Here is a 12463-nt window from a genome sequence, read left to right as displayed (position 1 = left end):
CAGAAATATAGATCAATGGAACAGGATAGAAAGCCCAGAGATAAACCCACACACATATGGTCAACTAATCAATGACAAAGGAGGCAAGGATATACAATGGAGAAAAGACAGTCTCTTCAATAAGTGGTGCTGGAAAAACTGGACAGCTACATGTAAAAGAATGAAATTAGAACACTCCCTAACACCATACACAAAAATAAACTCCAACTGGATTAAAGACCTAAATATAAGACCAGACACCATAAACCTCTTAGTGGAAAACATAGGAAGAACACTCTTTGACATAAACCATAGCAAGATCTTTTTTGACCCACCTCCTAGAGTAATGGAAATAAAAATAAACAAATGGGCCCTAATGAAACTTAAAAGCTTTTGCAAAGCAAAGGAAACTATAAACAAGACGAAAAGACCACCCTCAGAATGGGGGAAAATATTTGCAAATGAATCAATGGACAAAGGATTAATCTCCAAAATATATAAACAGCTCATGCAGCTCAATATTAAAAAAACAAACCCAATCCAAAAATGGGCAGAAGATCTAAAGAGACATTTCTCCAAAGAAGACATGCAGAGAGCCAAGAGGCACATGAAAATCTGCTCAACATCACTAATTATTAGTGAAATGCAAATCAAAACTACAATGAGGTATCACCTCATACCGGTCAGAATGGCCATCATCAGAAAATCTACAAACAACAAATTCTGGAGAGGGTGTGGAGAAAAGGGAACCCTCTTGCACTGTTAGTGGGAATGTAAATTGATGCAGCCACTATGGAGAATAGCATGGAGGTTCCCTAAAAAACTAAAAATAGAATTACCATATGATCCAGCAATCCCACTACTGGGCATATACCCAGAGAAAACCATAATTCAAAAACAGTCATGTACCAATACGTTCATTGCAGCACTATTTACTATAGCCAGGTCATAGAAGCAACCTAAATGCCCATTGACAGATGAATGGATAAAGATGTGGTACATATATACAATGGGATATTAGCCATTAAAAGGAATGAAATTGGGTCATTTGTAGAGACGTGGATGGATCTAGAGACTGTCATACAGAGTGAACTATGTCAGAAAGAGAAAAACAACTATTGTATATTAATGCATTTATGTGGAATCTAGAAAAATGGTACAGATGAACCGGTTTGCAAGGCAGAAATAGAGACACAGATGTAGAGAACAAACGTATGGACACCAAGGGGGGAAAGCGGCCGGGGGTGGAGGTGGTGGTGGGATGAATTGGGAGATTGGGATTGACATATATACACTAATATGCGTAAAATAGATAACTAATAAGAGCCTGCTGTTTAAAAAAATAAAATTCAAAAAAAAAATGAACAATGCTAAAGGAAAAAAATAAGTAAAAATGATAAACCCCCCAATAAAGACAGCAATTAATCAGTTAAATAAAAGCAACTACAATATCAACAAAGAGAAACAAATAAAACTTATATTCTATCATCCATTGACAAAATAATACCAAAACATTAGAAAAAATGATCTGAATTGATACATGAAATACACACAAAACAGCTGTTATAGCAGACTATTTGAAGAATAGAGAAAATTTGAAGGAAACTCTAGAGAGTTACATACATACATACACACACACATGCATACAAGTATAGATGATAGATGGAAGGAAAAAGAAGGAAAAAGAGAATGAAAGAAAAGAAAGAAAGAAAGAAAAAGGAAGGAAGAGAAAGAGAGAAAGAAAGAAAGAAATCAGATAGATGGGTAGATACATACACAAAAGATGGAAACATGTATATCAGTAATTCTGAATATGGCTACAGTTCCTTATTTGCATTTTTCTGTATTTTTAAAGTTGATCAAAATTAAAAACATTACTTAATCAAAAAAAATGTATGTCCAAGATTAACAAGACTGGACTCTACCACTAATGAGTAAACTCTCTAAATCTCATTTCCTCAATTGTATATTAAGAAAATGAACCATTATTTAATCTATTAGGTTCCTCCTAAATCAGATATTTGATAGGTTTATGATTATCACTTAATATGTGGCATGGTGATAAAATGACAAATGGGCTTGTATGTTTCTGCTAGACTCTCTCTCTTTCTCTCTTTCTCTGTCTCTCTCTCTCTCTCACACACACACACATACACACACACCCCTCAGCAGCTGCTGGAGAGGAAGAATTTTCAAAGAAGTGGTCTCAACTGGAAATCCTCTTTTTGCCTAGTGAGGCTCATTTCTAATTGTCTGACCCCTCTGGACATGATGCATATTTCAGTTCTTTTTCCCTGATGGACAGCAGGATCAGTCTACTGCCGTTTTTATATCTTACTCTGAAGTTTTACTACTTGTTTATGATAGTTTCACATTTTTATAAATTTTACTTTTCTGTCCTTACCCATTTATTGTGCAAAAAAAAGGACAAAGAGTTGTAGTCTAAAAGTCAAGCAAAAGTTAGCAAGACAAAATGTGCCAAGATCTGGGGATACTCAGTTTCTTTCTAATGTAGCTTTCTGTAATTGTTGAATGAACAAATGAACAAATGGATTCTCCCATGTGAGCCCAAAGCAGGTTTCATGTATTTTGTCCCAGAGGGGAGACCAACTTGGCTGTCCCACCGGTGTTGCATAATTTTCCCTTCTTCAGTCTAGGCTTCCAGCCATGATCATCCATCTTTCCATCTCCACGTACTATAGAGCAATTGATAGATAGTTATTCCCCGGTGCGGGAGTCACATATAATCCAGCTCCTTAGAATTATCACATCTCTGCAGTGGATTCTTCCCTTGTCACCTGGCATGCTTAGCTGTGCCCCTTATGAGGGCTGCAGTGTACAGATATGTACAGACTCATAGCTATTATTTCAGAATACAGCCCTGTGGCAGAGAGACCCACTTGGAAGGCAAGCTGGGTGCACACGCATGTACATTCCGCTAAGTGTATGCTATCCTGAGTCCAAGAGGGAAACGGTCTCTGTGTTCCCTAAAATTGCAAGTCATTCCACTTTCATATTGTCTCAGGACACTGTGTGTCCAGAGCTGTTAACATATTCTAAATACAGGAGAGCAGTTTGCAAGAGCTCCATGGAAATGTATTAGCAGCTTTTCAGTGAGCTTATTACAGTGTTAAATGGCACAACTTGGGTAATCCTGAAAATTGGCCCCTGTGTACTAAAAGCCCAACATTCCCAAAGCTGGATAAAGGGTAGAGGAGAAAAAATTGCTGGTGGCTTATTAATCAGTTACAAACTAAAGAGAGGAAGTGTGCTTTGAGGGTTTTTTCTCCTAACTTGCATAGCTAAGTGGTAACTAATAAAGCAAACCAAAGTAGCACTGAATGTTATTTTCTGCCCCTAGGACTTTTTCCAACTATGAATGTCACACCTGGACACTTAATTTATTGTGTGAAAATGCAAAGCAGGAGGGGAAAAAGAACTGTATTTGGAAGTTCCCACTTTCTTTTGCTAGCTTGTGATGACTACGTGACGTGCAGCCATTGAGTACTTACACTGATAGAGAGCACGGGACCAATTTTGTACATACAATATCTGTCAGTCCCGGCGCAGATGTCCTTGACGTCTTCTTCACTGTCTTCCAATCTGAGCTCCTTGTGCATAAACAGTGCAAATGCTTTCATTCTGTTAGGGCTTCCACCAACGCAGACAAACTGTTAATAAAAATAAACAATAACCCGCCTTAGTAACTGGGATAAAAAGCAAGGGTCAGCTTTCAACTTTAATGTTTTTATTTTTCAATTATATTCTTAAGGGTATATGTAGATGTTATGGGTTATGTTCATGAGTTAACTAATTGGCATCATTAACCGGTAAATAGGCAACCAGAAACATAGTTTATGTACATAATTAGTAATGAAAAAGATAATCACAAAATCAAAATAAGTGTTGATTTTGTTCAGGTGGCTGTTTCCTGGTGTTTTTGTCATGGTGAACATCAAGAAGCATCTTAAGTGGACATAGGCAGCTTATTGTTGGGCATTAGCGGGCTATAGGCTTAATGTGTCAATTCCGAGGACATGGAAATACATAACATGAGAACTATAAGTTTAGATGTGTTTTCTGATTCCACATTCCCAATCATACGTTTTTATTATAAAATATACTATGTTAATTTAAAGCTTTAAAGAAAACACATCAAGACTTTCCAACTTCTCATTCAGAAGACATTTTCATGGAACAAGCCTTATCATTGTAGACTAGAAATCTCACTACGGTATTTCTTCATTTCCAACAATTTGGTTTCATTTTTCTCTTATTCACATTTTAACATCTCTGAAATTACAATATGGATTGTAGTCAAGGGTGTCAAATCTAATAAAATATGGTAATAAAATTGTCTGGTGGTTGCTTGTGCAATAGCCTCTTAGGGGTACATCAGTCCCAGGGATGGGAGAGGTGGATGTCAGAGAGAGGATGGACATGGCCTAAGAGCAGCGTGGATGAGCAGCCAGACTGGTGGGGACCAGGGCTCAGCAGTGGGGAGGAGGAGTGGCAGCAGATGTCAGAGACCCGAGGAAGCACAGCCCACAGAAAGGTGCCAGGTGCAAAGTCATTCTGGAATCTGAGCTGAGCAGTGAGGTGCACAGAGTCTGAAGAGGCTCCAAGTCAGAGAGATAAGGCAACACAATGGTTTAAGGACTAACCTTTGAGGTTAAAGAAGCCTGGCTTTGCACCCCAACCCTGTATCTGATTAAGTAGTTTGTTGAGTGTTATACATGTAATCTCTACGTGCCTCAGATTATCACCTCCAAAATAGAAACAAACAAAAAAACCGTAGTATCCTTCAGAGGGTTTTTGTGAGGATAAGATGGGATTGAACATGATGGGGGACAAAGCCAGGCACTTTCTGAGTGGTCAACAAATGGCAACTTCCGTTTTTCATATCATAGAGCAATTTCCTGGCCCTGCTTTTGAGCTTGCTTATTTGTGTCTGTATTTTTGGAATTTAGTGCAAATGAAACTAGTTCAAATCCAGTAAGGAAAAGGCAGCTGGTAGTGCCTGACTGATGTGGGCAGCATTAGGCAGAGCTTCAGAAGGATTGCCAGTGAGGCCCCTCACAAGGATAAAGAGTATCTGCCTAAGGAAATAACTAATTTGAGGTTGTAGAATTAGGTGCCCGATTCACAATTTACTGTGAGTATTGGGTGGTCTCATTACATGATGCATTTTGTTTCCATTTAGCAATAATTCCTATGCCACCCTCATTCTCGATTGTGGGATGTAATTATCCTTTTATCCAGGCCCTCTGCCTCTCTTCTACCCTCATTATTATCTTTTCTGTGTCTTCTTATGAGTTTCTCTGTTGGGGCCTAAAGTTGGTAATGAACTGCTATGAAAGTTAGCCATCAAGGCTGAGTAGCAAAGAGGATAAGACCATGGTCTAAGGTAAGTTTTTAAATTAGCATTGATTATTTGTGAAATATTCCCCTCTGTTCGTATGGATAGTTAAGACTTGGCTCAAGATCCAAGTACAAGGAGGTCATTTTTTGTTGTTGTTGTTTCCTTTTTACAAAATACAGTAGTTTGAAAATAACCTCAGTGTGTGGTGCCAGTAAATGTAAATTACAACTATTCAGATTGACCATAAAACCAAAACAGATGTTGGAATAGCTTGTGGTTTGAATTCTTCTTTGAACTGTAGATATTGCTGTAATCAACAGGAATTTCTGAATGTTTCTGGAAACATAAAGATGACAAGTGTAGACAAAAGCGTTTTTGTTCTTGAGGACTTACTTCTAAATCAGACTTACTAAATATCACCTATTGACACAATTTTCAGTCTGGCTGCTTTGACGAGGAGTAAAATATGGCTGAAGACCACCAACCAACAATGACTTTAAGTGACACTTTCTGTGATTTATGTCCCCCCCAAAAAATTATCATTTGTCCTGGTTTTATCAAAGAAGATAGAAATGTCTTGGGAAGGAGTCTGAAGCATTACAAAACTATGTTAAGGACTTTGCCTAAAGACTGCCAGAATGAACTCACTTTCAAATATGCCTAGTGTCTTGAAAGACTTAGCTTTGCCATGTTGTATTTACCTGGTCCTACTGCAGTATATGTATTTTGTCTGTTAATAAAGGAGTATAGAGACTTAAAATACATATTACATAGTATTGTAAGATAATGCTTTTCCATGTTACTTGAAATTTCTAGGGAGAGATTGGAGGGTACCAGTTAGTGATCTTATAAAAGATATATTTGGAGGTTGAATTTGAGTAGATAACTTCTAAAGATACTCCACTATATTTTTCAACTGATTGATTCAAGTCTATATGACAAAAGACATTAGCTGTTTACCAAAAACTGTTCCCCCTTCTTTCTGGGCACACTACTAAACTCAACTTCCCAGCCTCCTCTTCAGGTAGATGAGACCATATGCCTGAGTTCCAGCTACTAGAATGTGAACAGAAATGGTGTCACTTCCAGTTCTAACACATAGAAATCTCCCATTGGTGATCCTATAGATTGTCTTCTGTTTGTCTGCTGAATGGGTGCTGACACCCAGTGAAACTTTGCAAGGCACTCCTTGAAGATGACAGAGCAACAAGATAGAAGGAGCCTGGGTCCCTAATCACCAGTTGGAAGAAAGCCACTGATTGACCAGGAGCACCCACTTGGTACTCAGTGTGAGTGAGAAACAAACTTATGTTGTGTTAAGCCACTGATATTTTGAAGTAGCAACTAACAAAACCTTTTAAGTACAGTAAGTAAGAAAATGAATAAAATAGGAATGGTTGTCAGAATCGTTAAGATTTAAAATTTTACACACCCGGAGTTCTCCTTTTCTTTGAAGATAGTGCTATTAATAATGATTATCATCTCTGTGAAGACAAGGCTGAGTTTTCAGGTACTGATGGATTATGTCCTCTCTTATTAGCTAGAATTGCTACCCTGGGATTTAAGGGAGTCGAGAAATTGAACCTAGCATGTTCTTATTCAAAGATAAGAACGTAACTGGAAGGAGGCAAGTTTCTGAGAAGAGCATCTATAAATATAAGTCAGGCTTTACCTGTTGCCTCTGAAGAATAGGCTAAACAGCCAATTCTGATCATTTGGAACTACGTTACCTGCTCCCCAATCTACACCCGCCCCCACACACACACACTTTTGCCTCCTATCCATCAAAATGGCCCAATCAATAGAGCTGTTCTCTGGTAGAAAAAAATGGGTTCTAAACCAGAGCATGCCTTTTTATCCAAAAGAGAATCTATTGAAATGGTCCACAGCCAGGTGGATTATGAGCTTATAAGGTTGGATAGTGGTTATGATGAAGTATGAGAATAAGTGCTGATAAAAATCTAGGCAAGTAGAGGAGAGACAGATACCTAGATATGTAAATAAAAGATCACTTTCTATCTCAAAAACATCAGTCTATTTAGTTATTAATTAGATGTTCATGTTAGTTTATTGATTATGATAGGTCATTTAATTAATCAGAATTATCCTTATGTAAGCGTCCTGGAAAAGTCATTGTGAAGCATGAACCTCAAACCCAACATTTGAATTCAGGTAAAGTCCAGTTAATGAGTATCAAAGACAGCCTTGATCAATTTACTCTTGGAGCATAAACATCAGAAACAGCAGTAGGAAAAGATGAAAAGATGAAGCAAAAGATTGAGGGAGGCCATGAAAGAGCAAAGAGCCACTGACTGCAGAGGAGTAGGGAAATGGGCGGGTCACATCAGATCAGCCCACACCATCACACCTGTGCCCTAGGAAAGATGGGAGGGGGAGGGAGCAATGTAGCCCCTACTGTTAATTAATATCATAGACTTATTTCTTCTCCCCACCCCGCCACCCTTCCTTCCTTCTCCTCCTCCTCCTTCTTTGTCTAGCTAACCGCCTCCTCCTATTCCTCCCCTTTCTTCAATGCCCCCTGTCAATTAATGGACTATTCTCAGTTATGATGACTCAAAAAGCCCAGCTAGTGCAGTGGGCAAGAACCCTGGAAATTGGACTTAGAAGAATTTGGTCCAAGTCCTAGCTCTGCCACTATATGGTGTAATTTGTTAACCACCTTTGACCACTCTGAATTCAATTTCCTTGTTTTATGGAGGAAATGAATATCTGCTACACCCACCTAAAAGAGGGAATGTGAAGATTTGAGGTAGTGGGTCTGAGAGCTTTTATTTTTGTTCTTGTAATTGCTAAAGGAGTGAATAAAAGTCAGATGAAACTGCACAATTCTCTAGCGGTGGGACTGTGATTAGGTGTAGGCCTTTTAGAAAACAAAAAAAAATTTTTTAAGTTCATTCCCTTTGACCATTTCTGTAAATCTTAATAGACTTAAATGTAAAAAAAATTATAGGTACAAAAATATCCATTTGAGTGTGTTTATGATAGAAAATACTTCAACATTAAAGTCAATAGTAGACTATGTAATGTATGGCAGAGGCACTTGGCATCCATAAACCATGTGTTTCAAAGAGAACATTATAATATGGGGAAATGTTAATGACATAAAGTTAAGTGAAAAACACAGACTGTAAAGTTATGTAATTCCAACTATTTAAAAATCTATTTGTTAAAAAGAACTGAAAGAAAAGAAAATAGGTTGATGGCATCATTGTTTAGCTGGTAGGGGTTTTTTTAGACGTGTTTTTAAAAATCATTGTTCTAGATTGGTTCAAGATGACAGAGTAGAAGGACATGCACTCACTCCCTCTTGCAAGAGCACTGGAATCACAAGTAACTGCTGAACAATCATTGACAGGAAGACACTGGAACTCACCAGAAGAGATACCCCACATCCAAAGAAAAAGGAGAAGCCACAATAAGATGGCAGGAGGGGTGCAATCACAATAAACTCAAATCCCATAACCACTAGGTGGGTGACTCACAAACTAGAGAACAATTATACCACAGAAGTCCACTCACTGGAGTGAAGGTTCTAAGCCCCACATCAGGCTTCCCAACCTGGGGGTCCAGCAATGGGAGGAGGAATTCCCAGAGAATCAGACTTTGAAGGCTAGTGGGATTTGACTGTAGGACTTTGACAGGACTGGGGGAAACAGAGACTCCACTCTTAGAGGGTACACACAAAGTAGTGTGCACATCAAGACCCAGAGGGAAGGAACAGTGACCCCATAGGAGACTGAACCAGACCTACCTGCTAGTGTAGAGGGTCTCCTGCAGAGGTGGGAGGTGGCTCTGGCTCACTGTGGGGACAAGGACACTGGAAGCAGAAGTTCTGGGAAGTACTTCTTGGCATGAGCCCTCCCGGCATCCACCATTAGCCCCACCAAACAGCCTATAGCCTCCAGTGCTGGGCTGCTTCAGGCCAAACAACCAACAGGGAGGGAACTCAGCCCCACCCATCAGCAGACAAGCAGATTAAAGTTGTACTGAACACTGCCCACCAGAGCAACACCCAGCTCTGCCCACCACCAGTGCTTCCCATCAGGAAGCTTGCACAGGCCTCTTAGATAGCCTCATCCACCAGAGGACAGACAGCAGAAGGAAGAAGAAATACAATCCTGCAGCCTGTGGAACGAAAACCACATTCACAGAATGATAGACAAAATGAAAAGGCAGAGGACTATGTATCAGATGAAGGAAAATGATAAAACCCCAGAAAAACAACTAAATGAAGTGGAGATAGGCAACCTTCCAGAAAAAGAATTCAGAATAATGATAGTGAAGATGATCCAGGACCTTGGAAAAAGAATGGAGGCAAGGATCGAGAAGATGCAAGAAATGCTTAACAAAAACCTAGAAGAATTAAAGAACAAACAAACAGAGATGAACAATACAATAACTTAAATGAAAAATACACTAGAAGGAATCAATAGCAGAATAATTGAGAAGTGACCTGGAAGACAGAGTGGTGGAATTCACTGCTGCAGAACAGAATAAAGAAAAAAGAATGAAAAGAAATGAAGACAGCCTAAGAGACCTCTGGGACAACATTAAACACACCAACATTCACATTATAGGGGTCCCAGAAGGAGAAGAGAGAGAGAAGGGACCCAAGAAAATGTTTGAAGAGATTATAGTCGAAAACTTCCCTACCATGGGAAAGGAAATAGCCACCCAAGTCCAGGAAGTGAAGAGAGTCCCAGGCAGGATAAACCCAAGGAGAAACATGCCAAGACACATAGTAATCAAACTGACAAAAATTAAAGACAAAGAAAAATTATTAAAAGCAACAAGGGAAAAATGACAAATAACATATAAAGGAACTCCCATAAGATTAACAGCTGATTTCTCAGCAGAAATTCTACAAGCCAGAAGGGAGTGGCATGATATATTTAAAGTGATGAAAGGAGAGAACCTACAACCAACATTACTCTACCCAGCAAGGATCTCATTCAGATTTGACGGAGAAATCAAAAGCTTTACAGACAAGCAAAAGCTAAGAGAATTCAGCACCACTGAACCAGCTCTACAACAAATGCTAAAGGAACTTCTCTAAGTGGGAAACACAAGAGAAGAAAAGGACCTACAAAAACAAACCCAAAACAATTAATAAAATGGTAATAGGAACATACATATCGATAATTAACTTAAATGTCACTGGATTAAATGCTCCAACCAAAAGACACAGGCTCGCTGAATGGATACAAAAACAAGACCCATATATATGCTGTCTACAGACAACCACTTCAGACCTAAGGACACATACAGACTGAAAGTGAGGGGATGGAAAAAGATATTCCATGCAAATGGAAATCAAAAGAAAGCTGGGGCTTCCCTGGTGGCGCAGTGGTTGAGAGTCCGCCTGACGATGCAGGGGATGCAGGTTCGTGCCCCAGTCTGGGAGGATCCCACGTGCCGCGGAGCGGCTAGGCCCGTGAGCCATGACTGCTGGGCCTGCATGTCCGGAGCCTGTGCTCTGCAACAGGAGAGACCACAACAGCGAGAGGCCTGCGTACCGCAAAAAAAAAAAAAAAGAAAGCTGGAGTAGCAATACTCATATCAGATAAAGTAGACTTTAAAATAAAGAATGTTGCAAGAGACAAGGGAGGACACTACATAATGATCAAGGGATCAATCCAAGAAGAAGATATAACATTTATAAATATATATGCACCCAACATAGGAGCACGTCAATACATAAGGCAAATGCTAACAGCTGTAAAAGAGGAAATCAACAGTAACACAATAATAGTGGGGCACTTTAACACCTCACTTACACCAATGGACATATCATGCAGACAGAAAATTAATAAGCATGGACTTGAGGACACGGGGAGGGGGAAGGGTAAGCTGGGACGAAGTGAGAGAGGGGCATTGACATATATACACTACCAAGTGTAAAATAGATAGCTAGTGGGAAGCAGCCACATAGCACAGGAGATCAGCTCAGTGCTTTGTGACCCCCTAGAGGGGTGGGATAGGGAGGGTGGGAGGGAGACGCAAGAGGGAGAGGATATGGGGATATATGTGTACGTATAGCTGATTCACTGTTATACAGCAGAAACTAACACAACATTGTGAGGCAATTATACTCCAATAAAGATGTTAAAAAAAAGAAAATAAGGAAACAGAGGCTTTAAAAGACACAAAAGACCAGATTGATTTAATTGATAATTATCAGACATTCCATCCCAAAAGAGCAGATTACACTTTCTTCTCAAGTGCACAGGTAACATTCTCCAGGATAGATCACATCTTGGGTCACAAATCAAGCCTCGGGAAATTTAAGAAAACTGAAATAATATCAAACATCTTTTCCGACCACAATACTATGAGATTAGAAATAAATTACAGGGAAAGAAACGTAAAAAACACAAGCACATGGAAGCTAAACAATACGTTACTAAATAACCAAGAGATCACTGAAGAAATCAAAGAGGAAATCAAAAAATACCTAGAGACAAGTGACAGTGCAAACACGGCGACCCAAAACGTATGGGGTGCAGCAAAAGCAGTCCTAAGAGAGAAGTTTATGGCAATACAATCCTACCTCAAGAAACAAGAAAAATTGCAAATAAATAATCTAACCTAACATCTAAAGGAACTAGAGAAAGAAGAACAAACAAAACCCAAAGTTAGTAGATGGAAAGAAATCATAAAGGTCAAAGCAGAAATAAATGAAGTAGAAACAAAGAAAACAATAGCAAAGATCAATAAAACTAAAAGCTGGTTCTTTGAGAAGATAAACAAAATTGATAAACCTTTAGCTAGACTCATCAAGAAAAATAGGAAGACTTAAATCAATAAAGTTAGCAATGAAAAAGAAGTTACAACGGACACCGCAGAAATACAAAGCATCATAAGAGACTACTACAAGCAACTCTATGCCAATAAAATGGACAACCTGGAAGAAATGGACAAATTCTTAGGAAGGTATAACCTTCCAAGACTGAACCAGGAAGAAACAGAAAATATGAACAAACCAATCACAAGTAATCAAATTGAAACTGTGATGAAAAATCTTCCAACAAACAAAAGTCCAGGACCAGATGACTTCACAGGTGAATTCTATCAAACATTTAGAAAAGAGCTAACACCCAT

At 39.0% G+C, this 12463-nt stretch overlaps 1 protein-coding gene across 1 annotated transcript in view; it reads right to left on the bottom strand.

Annotated features, from left to right (window-relative positions):
* Positions 1-12463, bottom strand: part of UPP2 (uridine phosphorylase 2) — a 42563-nt gene that overhangs the window by 21506 nt on the left and 8594 nt on the right. Inside the window, exon 3 of the mRNA XM_065881023.1 lies at positions 3492-3650. Within this exon, the coding sequence (XP_065737095.1) occupies positions 3492-3650 (159 nt within the window). The remainder of the gene's footprint in view (positions 1-3491; positions 3651-12463) is intronic.

The sequence above is a fragment of the Phocoena phocoena genome, chromosome 7 (genome assembly GCF_963924675.1).
Source record: "Phocoena phocoena chromosome 7, mPhoPho1.1, whole genome shotgun sequence".
NCBI classification, from domain to species: Eukaryota; Metazoa; Chordata; class Mammalia; order Artiodactyla; family Phocoenidae; genus Phocoena; species Phocoena phocoena.
This window is presented reverse-complemented; position numbering and strand designations above follow the sequence as displayed.